Genomic DNA, 15,831 nt, shown 5'->3' with positions numbered 1-15,831 from the left:
GAAGCCCTGCTCCTCTTGGGTTGGCACCATTCCATTTTTCATCTTTTATGAAGCAAAAGTTAGCCCTATTATTGACATTCGTGCTTACGCACTGACATGGGCCAGGTCTGCAAAATGTTCTGTGTCCACACCTGAGAACTAAGTTTCTTACCCTCTCTCTCAAACACCCACTTTCTCACCACCCTGTCACATGGTCAGGGCGGGTGTCATGATGAACAGGATGACAGAGAGCGTTTGGCTCACAGACAAGAGTTCTCATCATCTTCCTCATCCTAGGAGACCCCTGGGAATCCTGCTGGAGTTTCTTTCATGCTGGTTACCTGGCATTGCTCTTGTGTAATGTCACCTTCATCTGTTTTTTTTTAAAAAATGAAAATCATCAATGAGAAAAATGCCTCCAATTTCATGGTTACTTACTTTCCCCTTCATTAGCATCCCCTTATTTGGACTGTTATTGCAGCTCCATCAGCGGGACCAGTAACTTGCTCTGGGGATGATGTTAGTGATTCTCAAGGGAAAAATCTCCTTTTATTTGAAGAGATTAGGAAGATTAGGAAGAATAAAAAACCGCTAGTCACCTCGGTCAGCATCCGTGGGCTGCCAGCGACCCGTGTCCAGGCCCCTCTGCAAAGGTCTTGTCTCTCACTCCTGAGACTGTAATTTATGACAGTTCACATTTGACCAGAAAGTGCTGAGGTGGAATGCATGTTTTACCAGGAAGAGGGGTGAAAGACCTCCCAAAGGGTCCACCTTCAGCAGACACTGGTTCTGACCCCTGTGACATGTTTGGTGTTAGACACCAAGAGGAAAAAGCCTCATGACAGCAGCTGTTGGCACATGTGCGCAGGGACGTGTTTGCAGAGGGGGATGGGGAACTCCCCACCACTCATCTGCCTCTCTTGATTTACTCAAATTTCATTTCCATTTGCTAGAGGGACATCTGCACATTTTTCTGCCCAGTCACATTGAATACACATCAGTTCAGATACAGCTCTCTGTTGAGGTCAACTGCCCCCCACCTCCAGGCATCCCCGGGGGGTTAGAGCTAAGGATACACAATAGTCTAAATGGAATACTGAAGATCCCCATCTGTCTGGCAGGCCCGATCAATAAATGTGAGCCCTTCCTTCCCAATTCTGTACAAGAGACACATCACCACGTGGGGTTAAGACAGGCGTGAGGTGTGGGTTTCTAAGGGTTACTGAGTCCAAGCACCCAGCTGTCGCAGTGCTCAGCCAGGACACGCTCTTAATTGTGTTATTTTGTTACTAAAGGGTCTTTGAAATTCCCCTTACCCCTTTCCCTCCAGCTCAATATCCCATGTCTGAAATTGATTAGTACTCCCCACTTTTGTTTCACTTGCTGAATGACTTTTTTGGAAAGAGCTTTTGTTCATGCAAACGCCTAGGCACCATGGTTCTGGGCATCTTGTTTGGCTTCTGCCAACTTAGGAGACTGAACAATGAGACCAGTTTGTGTTTGCTTGGCATGGCACTTAAGGAAAGCAGGCAGGTCTAAGACATCAGCTCTGGCCCCGTGAAACACCTAGCCTGTTGGCAGTGCTGGGACAGCCACTCCTGAGAGCCAACAGTCTGAAAACATCTGGCAGAAGCCACCAACCCTGTAACAGGCAAGCAAGCAAACACAACAATTCAAAATCTAGGTTATCCGAGGCACTCCTCAGGCCTGAGCAGGGACATCCCTGGGGCCCCAGCTAAAATACAGGCTGCACCTGTTCAGCCTCTGTCACCTCTTCACCAGACAAGAACAAAGCTGACTTCAGCAAAAGCCACCATCCCAAGTATCAGGTTGCACTGCAGGGACTGTCTACAGTGTGATCTGAGCTCCAACCGACCCACTTGCCTCGGCCCAGATGAAGGAATTTGGGATGCCCAGCTGGGGAAGAGTGAGGCGTGTCTGCAGGCCTTCCTGTGACAAAGGATGGCAGAGTGATTTGGGGATGAAGTTTGGGAGGAGCGAGTGTCAGGTCTTTTTAGCTAACATTACTCTAATGATATGAATGAAGAGGGCATGAAAGACAATAAATTCGTCCTTGGAAGAGTGTTCTACTGCCAGCTTTGGGATCGTGGCAAGTCCTTTCACTCAATGGACCACAGCCTTCTCATTTTTTAAAATGAAAGGGTCAGACAAGCTGTTGGCCATTCTCTCCATTTGACATTTGGATATAACCAGGCAGGGCAAACCCGTCAGTCACGTAAGAAGGAAGCTCTTCTGACCGACAAAAGGAGGAATGGTCACAGAGCTGATTCAGTTCTGTTTCCTAAAGAATCCGAAACTGGATGTGGGGTTTTCACGCATTGCTCCTACCAATTTGGCATGCCACGTGGTACATTGCCCAGCAGCCCGCAGCCTCTTCCTGGACCATTTCCACATTACTGCCAGGTAGCTTTCTAAAGCACAAACATATATATGTGCTTGTGGCTTTATAGTCTCCAAATGCACTCCACTGTCCATCAGCTAAAATCCTAGCACATGGTCCACAGGCCGCTCCCGATCGGACCCCAACCCCCTTCCCAGCCCTGGCCCTGTCAGGCTCTCTCACAGACCCTGCTCAAGGTCCACTAAACCTTCTGTGTCCCAGTCAGAGCACCTTCGGCACCTTTGTACAAGTTTTCCCTTCTGCCTGCCCTAGCCGTCCAGAGAACTGATTCCGTAAGGACCAGCTCGTGTGTAGCCTCGAGCCCCAAACCTCTGGGCCTTTTCCTCAGCACTTTGTTCCTGTCTCCCAACGGCAATTACAGAGGCCGTGTCCACTCTCCTTATAAATGAGGAGGCAGCAACTATATTCTAGTCAACTTTTGTGCCTGACAGCGCCTCACCCTATGGGTGGGATTCAAGTAACACAATTGGAAGTGAGTTATCAGAAGGTGACTAGATCATTGTAGGTGTAAATTGAGGTCCAGCCGCAGCTTCCCACACTCAAACTGACCCAAAACACTTGTAAAAAATTATTTCAGAAGGTCAAAAGTAAAATACTACAGCTGAAGACTTATTTAAATAACTGTTTTAAAAATATTCCAGAGGGGGAAGAAAAGCCCTGATCTAGGCATTTCAAAAGGCTACCCTGCAAAATGAAAATCAAGTGCTGCATTGCACTATAGCTCTGACCGTGTCTTCCGGCTTACAAGAGATAGATGCGAACAAAGAGTAAAATCCTGCACCCTCCACCTTATTAATATGTAAAAAGGCTGAAGTCACATCTGTGCAAGGATTTTTTTTTTTTTGCGGTACGCGGGCCTCTCACCGTCGTGGCCTCTCCCGTTGCGGAGCACAGGCTCCGGACGCGCAGGTTCAGCGGCCATGGCTCACGGGCTCAGCCGCTCCACGGCATGTGGGATCTTCCCGGACCGGGGCATGAACCCGTGTCCCCTGCATCGGCAGGCGGACTCTCAACCAGTGCGCCAGCAGGGAAGCCCAGGTTCTATTTTTAGTGGACCTTACATAGTAAAATCCTAGCCTTGATCTCCTTAACTATCAAGCCTACCATAAATGTTTGATGATGAACAAGCCCATAAAAAGAAAATGCGTGAAATGAATTGAGGGAGTCAACGCATGCTCTGCCTTTTAATTACCAGTGGCTTCTGCTCTGATCCTGCTCCAGGCTGGGTGCAGGCAGAGAGAACACTTCAATAATTTGGGGAGCAGGGTGTGGGTATTGCAGACAAATGGTTCTAACTACATTGTGATTTATGCTTTGGAAGCCAAATAGAGATGGAGGAAAGAGGAGCACCCTAGGCAAAAAGGGGGAAATTATGAGATAAATAAAAGCATTCAGGACACAAAAGAGAATGTAGAACAGTCTTGCTTTATTACTTTTAAGTAATAAAGAGCCTTTTCCTTGCCTTTTTGTCTTTTTTTCCCTTCTTTTTTTTCTTTTTTACAACATACATTAAGTCGTGAATCAGATGTTAGGGGGTGTGGAGATGGAAGGAAAATTGGTGACATCACAATATTTTTTACAACTTTACAACAAATATAAATCTGAGTTGGTTGCATCTACCAGTGTCTAGCAAGGGTGGAAAGCAAAGGCACACTCAGGTTTATGGACCCTCTCCCCACACGCTGTGGGGAGCAAAAGAAAAAGGGAAAATACTTAAATGCAGAAGACCAGCTCAATACCTGTGGGCATTTCAGGGTTAACACCACAAGTGATGGGTTGTGGGATACAGGGACTGGGGTGGAAGTTTGACACGGGACTCTGTAACACAGCTGAGGCATTGATGCCCGCACATGGGGACGAGAGAGCAGGTGTTGCACCTCAGTACTCCTGGGAGTGAAGCTTGGGGGAGAGGGTAGCAGGGTGATACATACCCACACCTTCCTAAGTTCCACATTTCTAAAGAAAATAGAAGGAAGAAAACAACATCTCTGTTCCTAGCAAAGTTTCATGGTTTCAGGGTACAGAGTTCACGGGGTGTGAACATTGATTCCACTAACAAAACAAACAAAACAACAACATAACACAAAAATAACAAAAACCTATCCCGAACAACAGCAAAACTGCAAGGGGTGTTTGGAATAAAAGGCTGTGCACGTGCCCTTGCGACACGCCCAGGTCTCACTCTGTTTACGGAGGTACCACTTTTCACAGCCAATTCAAAATTATCCCCAACTGTCTTTTCTAGAAAGTTTTCTTTTTAAGACAATACTAAACCCAGAAGATCAAACTGGAAATGAAAAAGAGACAAAGAGACCACTAAATATACTGTTTAGCTGTTTTTAAAAAACCGATAACAACCAACAATGCTCACAGTTTACAGTATGTTGACAATTCTTTTGTTCGTGATAAGAGTAAACAAAAGTCCCTTGTGTGTGCTTGAGCTAATGAAAACCAAGGGGAAAAACACACGCCCGACCCCCTCCCCCTACAAACAATACCCGCAAAAGGATAAAGAAATTTAAAAAAATTAAAAACCTTTTGCCCCAGTCAACGTTTTTGTAGCATCCATTGTTGTTGGCCTTGTACTTGGAGTTACTCATTAATCACAGCAGGGACCAGCCTGCCTGCATCTATTTCCATGTCATTTCTTTGTGAGCATTGCACCTGTGTGCTGCGCACATGGCTTGGAGACTCCACCCAGGTGCTTGCCCAACCTCACTGCTGTGTTCTCCAGGCAGTGGACACAGCAGGAATCAGGACTGGGATGTTAGTCCCTTTTCTGCTGGCTAATGAGGATATCATCATGTTGAAATGATCTGAGAATACAAGGGAAGCAGGGAGCTCTGGAGGAAGAAAGGAGATTTGCCACCCACAACACTGGGGTCCACGCTTGGCAGCATGGCCAAAGGGTGGTTGGAGTTGGCACGACCAGAAGAATGCGTGAATCAGAGGGTGTGGTGTCGCCCAGCTTTCCCAGGCTGCAGGATTGTAACCATCACCACTGCATTGTTCTTCCATCTGCTGGACGCTAATCTTCCAGAGGGCTGGACTGGGGGTGGGGGGAGGGAGGGTTAAATAAATATCTGCATTTATTTCAAAAGGGGGAAAAGTTGATCATAATGACAGTTTGCAAGTGTACACAACTCAGGGTGTAAGGCACAAATTTACATGTGGAAAACAGGCTATTCACAGATGTAACCCCACGAAAAACCTGTGTGATCAAACCATTAATTGATGCAAGGTAGCAGCCAGCATATTAATTAGTTCACACGGTTGGTGGATTTTGTTTTCTGTCTCACATGCAAAGTGAAATGAGATGGCATATCACAAGCTGGTGCCTTCACAGAAAGTAGGAACCACTGACAAAGCCATGTTGGCAGCAATGGGACGCGATGTTCCATTCTAAAAGTTCCTCTCCTGGTTGCTTTAGAACTTAGGATCTGGAAGGACTTTTAAACTAATTACTCTTTTGCATGTTATAAGCCAGGGACCTGACCAGCAAATTTAACTGGTAGATTTAAATAAATATTCCCCTCTTAAGTTTTTCCTTTAGCTAGATATCAGTCCAAACACAAGCTCAGGATTCCAGCTGCAACTTACTTACTCAGTGAATTTATTGTAAAAATAAACTCAATTATTCCAGTTAATGGATTTCACGTTAAATAGTTTTAACTGTCAAAGGACTTTCTGAAGAGCTGTTCAGAGGACGGTATGTGGAGAGTCCTTTCCTTAAGGAAAAAAGCGTGAAAAATAAATAGTTACTTGCGTTAACGGTCAGGTTATTTCATTAAAAGAGAGGAGCAGAAATTTATGACATAGTTGCCCAACATGGCATTCATCTGCTATAACAGAAAGCTGTAACACTGGTGGGCATTTCACAGTATCTGCGCATAGTAAACTTCTGCCCTTGTTAACGTCTGAGTTAGAATTATCAATGAATTCTTTTTTTTCTTTTTAATTGTCATGATTTTTAAAAATGTATCTGTGTTTTGCAGGTTGGAACGCTCGCCCAGTCGGGCAGCGCTTGGTGCAGTCATGGACACAATGTTGCAATTGCCGTTCACGCGCGTGTGTGTGCATGTGTGTGACGTGCGCGTGCGCGCAGACTTGCGCGCAGGCGCACACGCGGGGCTGGGTGGGTGGGTGCGTATGTGCTTTTGGCTCATGTTTGTGATGCTGATTGAAGTCTTTCGTGAGTCCGACCTGTTGCAGGGCGTGGGGGAAGAGTGAAGGAAGAGAATGGAGGTGAGTCCCGCGTCGCGAACCTTCACCGAACAGCTTGGCCCAATTTTCAAGAGCGCCCCCCCCCGCCCCCCGCGTCTCAGGGGAGGACCCAGAGTCCTGGGCGCCGCCGCGGCCGTCTTGGTCGGGTGGGTACTCAGCAGCCGCGAACCTTGCTGAGCTGAGCGGGCGCCTAGCCTTTCCTGCTGGTTCGACACCTGACCCCTCCCCCAGGGATTATGTACACGCATCGTTGGGCTTCATGGAGGTGGAAAGGGGGGCAAAGGAAGGTTTGGGGGGCACGTCCGGCTTTAGCGAGGGCGTGCGCTTCAGCCCCGCCCGGGTCAGTGAGTTGTAGGCGTTGAGGCTGGGCTGCCTCGAAACAGTCACGGCCTGGCCCGAGGGCTGCGAGCTGTGCACCTGGATGGAGTCCACCCTCTGCGGGGCGGGGGGTGGGTTGTCTCCCCGGCCAAAGCTCTGGTTTCTGGAGAGGTGGGAGGAATTGGAGGAGTTAGTATTGTTTCTTTTGAGCGTGGCGGCCTGGTGGCTTCTCGTGAGCGAGTTCGTGGGGTAGCTCCTCTTATAATCAAGCCCGTAGGACGAGGAGTGGTGCATCTCCAGCCGCTTGCTCAGGCCGTTCTGAGACAGGGAGGCTCCGGGAGGACCCAGGGAGGCCTCCCGCTGGGGGACTTTGGGGGGCAGGCTGTCCAGGTTCTCCACCAGGTTCACCCCATGGTTGGGACTCTTGCTGCTGAGATGTTCCTTGATGGTCTTATATTCCAGGGTGGCCGCCTGGTCCTCCAGCGCCAACTGGGCCACCTCGCTCATTTTGGGCTGGTCCACGTACTCGTGCTGGTAGCCCTGCTGCGTGATGGGCAGCACGACCACGCTGGGGATGTGGCTGGGGGAGGCCCGCAGGGGCAGGTCGGTGGGGATCACGGGGGAGCCCATGGGGGGCATGTCCTTGGTGCAGGCGTTGATGAGGTTCTGGTTCCTTTCCCACTCGCGGCTGCCGCGGTTGGGCTTGCGCTTCTGCTGCAGCGTCGGGGTGGACTCTGGGGTAGGCAGGGCGGCCAGGTCCAGGTGGTGCTGGTCAGCCTTGATGAGCATCTTAGCGGTGTTGCTGGGAGTGGCGAGCTTGCCGTTGTGCATGAGTGGCGTGAGGATGGCCTCCGGCTTGGGGTCTTTGGACTGGGTGTCCCCAAAGAGGCCGCTGAGCTTGGTGACGCTGCTCATGGAGCCGCGGCGCGAGTGGGCGAGCTCCTTCTCCTTGCGGTGCACGGAGGACACGTCTTTGCGACGGTGATCACAGACGCAGTAGACGATGATGCCCGAGAAGACGGCTCCCATGACAAAAGCCAGAATGACCGCAATGGCCAGGAGGGTGACAGGAACGAGCTGGTCGTGGCCTTTGAGATAACTCTCCCGAATCACTCCTGCAAAATACATCGCATATGGTGTTAAGAAATGAAAGCAGACCGTGAGGCTGATTTTTGTTTGGCATGCACCCAGTTAATTAATAACAGTAATAAGTGAGAATAGCACCTCCGCAGAACTCGTCTTCAAGACACCGTTTGCCAAACGTTAACTAATTAATCCTCCCCACCCCACCCCCAAGTATGTAAATAACTTCAATTGTTGCCCTCTTTGTGTTCTAAAAGTGTTTCCCCCTCTTTTCAAGTATAGGCTCTTTCTACTTTGCTTCACTCCATGGAATATGGAAGTTTTTCTTTTCCAACATTTATCCTTCTTTCCCTCTCATCTCTTTTCAATCCTCCCGGTCCTAAAACTGCGAGATATTTTGAGTCTGGGGGAATAGGCAACAATTTTATGCATGTTAAATGAAAACTGCACATCACTCCAGGCTTCCAGGGACTTTGCTGATGACTTCCTGTGGGCAACATGGCCCCTATCTGGAGAAAAGCTGGTTAGCATTTCAACCAACTGGGGGAAAGACAGGGTGTATCATTTATAGTGTAAGAGAATAGCTAAAGTGCACAGATTACAAATATTTATGCTGATTTTGCATCACTTCTACAAGGGAGAAGAAAATCCCTTGCACACTCAATTTCAGATGAATATGCTAAATGTTTGAATGAAGCTCTTCCCTTACTTGAGCTGAAAGAATATTTAGAAAAAGAGACCATTTGGGCTCCTGTAGTGAGTTTGAGAAGTGTCAGGTATCATTATTACCGCTAGAGTTTGTTGTCACGGTGAAATTCTTCAGCAGAGCTAATCTCTTCAGTTTAATAAAAATTGTGTGGCTCTACCTGTCAATAATCTTACACTACGTAAACCAAGATGCGGTGTTTCTGAAGAAAGTGGCTTTCCCTGGTCCTGCTTAATTAGCCACCAAGCTGAGAGACTAATCAAATGCAAACACTGAAGCTTTTATTTTTTTAATACCAAGTGAGAATACACATCACAATTGTCAGATCTTAAGTGCTTGATGCAGTAGCTAAAAAAATAAAATCTCAAATACCTCAATTCCTGCCTCTGGAGAGTGAAAGAACATGAATACATTAGAGGCTCTGCATGGGCTGAGGAAATGTAAACATTGTTCCTATTATGGAAGTGATAGTAAGACAGAAAATGTACCTTCTCTGGTCTCAGGAGACACATTTTTCATCGACTAAATCAACTCTTTCTGGAATATGTTTAATGTGTTTTACTGGCAGATATCAGTGGCATAGAATTAGAAAGAAATGAAATAAAAATCTCTATCCCTTCCCAAACCCACAACACACAGCCCTTACACTTCTGCTGAAATGCTTTGTGTCACAGCTGAGACCTTGAAGAAATGCAGCTTTGTCACGGAGTTTTTCTGCTAAAATATTTTGATTGGTGAAGCAGTGGTTTTAAATCTCAGAAACCTTAGCCTGAAGAAGAAAACGTTCTCTTTCTCTTTTCTTTGTGAACTCTCCTCCTCCCCCCAATTGTGACATCACAGTTGGTTGCTGTGGAAATGATTGTCCTGTGACAAAGGATTGTGACTTCAGGTGGGGGGATAAATAGAAGCAGCAAATATCTCTTGAGAAATAAAGATTCTGTGATTAAACAAATGCCCTTGGTAGTGAAGGGCAGGGGAGGTAATTCACCCCAGGGAAAAGATAGTAAGACACTGAATAATTTCCACATGTGACACTTGTCAAATATTTCAAGATTTATCTTCATGAACTTTTAAGGGGTAGAAACTGAGAAGCAAAAACGAGCCGGAAACTCAGCTGTAACTCACACCTTATGTGTTGTGGAGCTCCCCAAACAGCGGGGTGTCTTGTGTCCAAATATGTTTGAATACCTAGTCACCAAGGAACTGTGCCAATGAGAATTTCTTCCTTAAATTTGCATTTCCTTGTTGTAATGCTAAAATAGCAACTGATTTTCTTTCAATTTTGATTTTGAGTGGGTTTCTACTGAACATCATTTTTAACCACCTACATATGATGGTACAAAAAATGTACACCTGTGAATAAAATGGGTTTAATTTTGCGTATTGGTGATGTCACCGATGCGGGGTAGTAAATTTTTTCATAGCAGTGGGTATTTCGTGGGTCCCTTCCAGCCAACTGTATTTACGGGGGCTGGGCCTCCCCAGTAGATTCATACCTGTGATAGGTAGTTATCTACAGTTGACTTTGGGATTTTACAATTTAAATTACCATCTCAACAAGAGAACTATAGAAAGCCCGAGGCTAGAGCAATCCATTTGTTTCCTTTATTGTTTAATTGGGAGAACTCCAGAATTTTAAAGTTTATCTATTGCTCCTTTACTTTTAGCTCCCAAATAATTTTCTTTCATGTCTGAAGGTCCTTAACTGTCTTAGACTCATGGACCCCACTCGCTCTTTCACTGGGAAAAACTCTTAGTGGATGATATTTGAGTTCAGGTTTCTGGTTGGTAACAAACCAAGCAGGGTCTGACCTTTGAGAAAAATAGTGTCTCACATGGCTTTCTCTGGCTCATGTTGACATGTAAATAGCGTCCTTAAAAATCTTTCTGCATATACATCCCTCTTGCTTATAGCTGATTCACTTTGTTATAAAGCAGAAAATAACACACCATTGTAAAGCAATTATACTCCAGTAAAGATGTTAAAAAAACCAACCAAACAAACAAAAAACCTTTCTGCGTTTCTTCGGCTTTGAGATATCGACCGTGAAGCAGGTGGCTTCCGTCATCCACCTGGGCACATTCAGAAACCCCACGTCCAAAGTTAGAAACAGATCAGAGATTAAGTTGAAAGTCAAGCAGATAAGACGGTAAAAGTTATTTTTGGAAAACACCTTCCAAACTGAAAGCTTTCTACTTATATCATGAAAAAGGGCAAATGATTAAATCAACTTTTTGCCAATGGTCACTGCACAGGCTTGAACACACCAGACTTGTCAGTGAGGCCGGGGGTAGTGCAACACTAGAGCTCTCCAAAGGCCTGGAGTTTTAAGCTCCCATTTACTGTTGGGTGACCTTTGGGCAAATGACTTAACGTCTCTGAGCCTCAGTTTTTCCCATCTGTAATGTGGGGTTAACACACTTAATGCCTTACTGTGTAGTTACAAGAATCAGTTTAAATAATGATTAAGAAAGAGGTTAAGTGCTGTAGTTTGCTGGACAAATCTAAAGGTCAGAGGAAGCCACAAAAGAGAAATGGTGGGTTAGTAGTTCACCGAGGGCTTAAGAGTAACAGTCATAGGCTTTGCCATTAGAATCCATTTGCTATAGGTCTCCCAGGGGAGGGATAGACCTGTTCTTTCCAGCTCCAAACCTTCGGCTGTCCAAATGTTGCCAAAGGGTTGCCAGAGGTCGATGAGGCAACATCGGTAACATGTACCTCTGTTTCAGGACTGCCTATAGGTCCTGGGTTTTGAAATAAGTAAAACAACAACAGTGGGAAATGTTGAGCAAAACACAGAGATTATACATTCCTGGTGGAGGAATAATAATCCTGCAGTCAGCTCCTTGAGGACAGGGACCATATTTTATATGCATTTATAATCCTGACCATCCCCAGGGCTCTTAGGTCGGACACTTAATAAGTGATTATGAAAGAAATGGGTTTGCAGGACATTGTAGAGACATGTTTTTAAATGGACTTCTAAATTTGCTGGGTCATCTTTGGAGTGACTATGTATAACCTTGCTTCTGAAATCACAGAAACATATCTCTAATCATACAACAGAATAATCATACTGACATCCATTAGGCGAAAGAATCTATACAGGTGCTCAGTATGTATTCAAAATAATAATAGGATAAACTTTTTTAAAAATGAAAAGACATGTGTTCTGGGATAATTCCACAAGAGAGGGTAAATGGGTTATTTGTAACAACTGAGTGCGCCAGTAGAATTGACTAATTCAGAACAAATGTGTCTTTACAAAGGGCTGGGGCTGGAGAAACATCATTGCTTCAGGTGCTGCGATGAAACCCTGGGGAAGCGGAGGGCCTTTGTAGGGTGGTATACTCCCTCCCCACGTTCCCCCACTGTAGAGGGGGAAAGTTGGCTCCACCCTGGGCTGTTGAAATGCCTTCCTCCACCAACCCCTGGGCCTTCTGCTGTCACCAATTGAAAATGGGGCATTAGTAATGAAAACAGTATCTGAAAAACCCTTTGCATTGATTAATTAACCGCCAGCTATTTCTCACCAGTCATGAGGTGCTAAATGGTTATTCTTTCCACCTTCCTATTGCAGGAAGCAAGACACACAATGGCGTAGAGATTTCTCTGAAATCATGCCTTAAATTGGCAGAACTGAGAAAGAATAGAATATCCACTTTTTTTTTTTTCCTCTGAGGTGAGAGAGTTTTCAGATGCTGCTAGAAGGAGGTCTCGGAGGGGCGGTTTGAAGCTCTTTAGAGGCTGAAGTGATGAAAAGATTAGGAACAACCCCGCCCTCCAGGCCCTACAATATGTAACTCAAAATAAGAACAATTATAAACTGCAAAATAAGAGGAAACCCAACACAGTTCTGACTTTTCCTACGATGACTATATCAATGCACTCTGAAATTTCACACATCAAATTCTTTATTTAAATAATGGTTTTTGGTAGCTCGCGGGTACTCTGCTGTTGTCTCTAGTCTGCACAGGGAGCCCAGTGCCAGGCTCTGGGACAACATACCTCAGAAAATATGCTCTCCTATCTCAGGGCTCGATGGTGATGTTCTTGGTGCCTTGACTGTCACTCTCCTGGACTAATAAGGTTTTGGTGGCAAGCATCTTGCAGCAAACATTTACTAAGCACAGATGAAAGTACTATGCTGGGTTTTGGGGAGACAAAGGTGAAGGAGGCACAAACCCTGTGATCCAGTCGGGGAGAAGGTAGGTGCGCACACATCAACTACATCCAAAGTGCGGAAGCGTCATGAGATGCATTGCTTCTACCTAATATGGATGGGCAAAGGCTTTATGTAGGAGGTGACATTTGAGCTAAGTCTAAAGGGTGCGTAGGATGTCAGCTCAAGTGGAGACAGCAACAAGAACCAAGGCATGGAGGGGAGGAAAGTGAAGGCTGTGTTCAGTAATGGCCAGTGGTCCAACTTCCTTCTAGTCTCGTAGCTGTAGGCACCAGCCTCTCAGCTGCATTCGCACTTGCTTCTGGGCTTTCACACGGGCTGCTCCCTCTGCCCGGAATATCCCTGCTTACCTCCCATCCCACTGACCTTCTCCTTTAGGTCTCAGCTTACATGAGGAAGCCTTCTCCAACTCCCTCAAGCCAGTTTAGCTCTTCCTTCTGTAAGTGTCCCCAGAGCTCTGCACCTCTCTATCCTAAAATCATCAAGGAGAGATTTCCTGCTGAACCCCCAGGCATAAAGGTGCTCAGTAAATAGCTGTTAAATAAATAGTAAATGAATGCATGAATGAATGAGTACTTGCAGGGGAAAACTAGGAGTGAGTGCTAAACACCATTTGGAAGCAGGCTGTGAAAAGCCATGAAAGTCTGAAAAAGATATTTAGAAGACATGTCAGTTTTGGAAGGAAAGTTATTGGTTAATTTACCTGTCATTTCAATGGTCTTCTTGCTTGAGAAAGCTGACCATCGAGTCAGAGCGGGGTTCAGCTTACTCTGTTTCACATTGAATCCATTATTGAAAAAAATACAGGCTTCAAAGAGTCAGTACCTTTGCATCAAAAGCACAGCCAGTCTACTTGAATTTATTATTACTGTTACTAAAACTAAGACTCTGTCTTCAACTGTACTTATCCCCTGCATCATACAGACATACCTGGGAGATGTTATCTGTCCTATGAAAAAATGAAGCCAAACAGACCAAGAAAAATACATGAACTCTATTGCACCTATTAAAGTAAGTCCCAAGGAAGAGCCCTACCCATCCCCATCCCAGTTACCTTGCTAAGTACGTGAGGCCTTGGGCAGACAGTACCTTGAAATGGTTAAGTGCACACTTTCCTCTCTCACCCCTGTTCACTGGACTGCCTGTGTCAGAGCTGCTGTGATATGATGGATGTGTCTGTCGCCATAGTGAAGTGATTAATAGGCATCTGTGTAAAGCGGACCTGGTGACCACAAAGACAACAAAGCCCCTCTGTGTCCTTTAGAGAAATATGCAAAGGCAAAAAGGAGGATGGACATTTCCTCCATCGTAGAGCCGGAGTGGGGTTCGTGTTGGGTCTGAGAGCTAAGAAGGATGGCAAAATACCAAGAAAAGCCCTGGAGTGGGATGCCCTAAAAATAGACTCTTGATTCTGCTTTGTAGTAAGACAAGCCTGTAATTCCCTTGAAATCCTCCTAACAACTTGGGTGGATGGAATCTAACAACCCAATCCTTCTTGTTTGAAAATCTTATTGCAGCAAAATGCCAGCCTCACAGTCCTGCAAGGCAGTGCGAGTGAATGAACGAGTCCCGGGCCAAGCATCACCCTGCTAACCACAGAGGGCCTGCTGTAATCCCTATGAAAGAGAGAAAAAAGCAGATAGGGGGAAAACCCTAACTGGAGACAATTTATCCTCAAAGCCACACCCCAGCCCACAGAGATGACCACACGGGAAGTGCAGTGGGCGCTCTCTGTGGTTATCTCGGCAGGAAGCAGCCTTCTCCTTGTCTTACTGCATAATGCGAACCAGATGGCTTAGAAATGAGCTGAACTGCCAGCAGCCGTGGAAATGGACTCAGAGTTTATAACTCAAACTTTCCTTTTTCTTTTATTTTCAATTTTTTTTTTTCCTCCCCCTGGCAGGCTGAAGATTAGGTGCCGGGAGGGGCCATGGTCTTCAAGATGTATCAAGTTCATGACTGACCATGCCAAAGTAGAGGCAGCTTCCTGGCTGTTTAATATCCTCAGTTCAGAAGCTATTTTAGAACTCATAAATTGAAATAATACTGACTGTGGCTGTCTGCAGATGAATCCACTTCCATTTCTATCACCTTTGAAATTGATACATTTTTACTTCTTGTTGGGATGCCATCGCAAGAGGGAACGGGGGAATGAGCATACAACTTCATTTTTCCCTCTGGGCCAGTGGGAGTTCTGGGTTCACTGTTCCTCCTCTGCTCCACTGCTTTAGACCCGGCACTGCCAGGGGGAGTGCTACACCCAGAGTGGAGATTGAGGTCTAGACCGGGGGTCATGATGAGATCGTTTAAAAAAGCCATGCTCTGGAATGTTGATCTGTGGTTCCATGTGTTAGGACTGTCGCTGTCTTTGTAATGACTATTTCAGATGGGCAAAGTTTTAAGCAGAATTTGCATGGTTTATCTTCCTTCCTTTTGAGGCTTTCTTTCTAATAAGGCTAGAAACCCAACATCTAAATAGGTTTTGAAACCAGACAAAGCATTTCTGTTTTCCAGCTTCCTGGTCCCATCTTCCTTTGCTCTCTTAAGAGGCATCAAAGCTACAAAATAGGGAAGTGGATCTCCGTATAAAATTGTGAAATTCAGGTGATTCTTTGGATTATTTGCAGTGCTTTGATTTTTTTTTTCTCTGCCAAATGAAGATAAAACAAATATGAGGAAATAGGTTTGTTTGAATATTCCTAAAACTTAAACTTGCTGGAAATATAGTTCTTGGGATCTTGGGTTATAGATGGGGCTGGGTATTATTGGTTAAGAACGTAAATCTTGAGGTCATAAAGACCTGGGTTCAAGTCTTGGATCTATAAGTAACTAGCTGTATGATCCTGGGCATTGTGCAGGACACATGTTAATGCTCAATTAATAATGTAAGGGGAGTGTTTCTAGAATTTCTGACA

At 45.6% G+C, this 15,831-nt stretch overlaps 1 protein-coding gene and 1 pseudogene across 2 annotated transcripts in view; both read right to left on the bottom strand.

Annotated features, from left to right (window-relative positions):
• Window positions 1-3,808: 3,808 nt before the first annotated feature.
• LOC113616366 (uncharacterized) lies at window positions 3,809-5,397 on the bottom strand (annotated as a pseudogene).
• Window positions 3,809-15,831, bottom strand: part of SEMA6A (semaphorin 6A) — a 130,110-nt gene continuing 118,087 nt past the window's right edge. For both annotated transcript variants that reach the window (XM_027099622.1, XM_027099618.1), the window contains one exon: window positions 3,809-8,058. In XM_027099622.1, the coding sequence (XP_026955423.1) occupies window positions 6,860-8,058 (1,199 nt within the window). In that variant the 3' untranslated portion in view covers window positions 3,809-6,859. The remainder of the gene's footprint in view (window positions 8,059-15,831) is intronic.

This window comes from Aethalodelphis obliquidens, unplaced genomic scaffold, assembly GCF_003676395.1.
Source record: "Aethalodelphis obliquidens isolate GAN/ISIS:26980383/991018 unplaced genomic scaffold, ASM367639v1 scaffold4, whole genome shotgun sequence".
NCBI lineage: Eukaryota > Metazoa > Chordata > Mammalia > Artiodactyla > Delphinidae > Aethalodelphis > Aethalodelphis obliquidens.
This window is presented reverse-complemented; position numbering and strand designations above follow the sequence as displayed.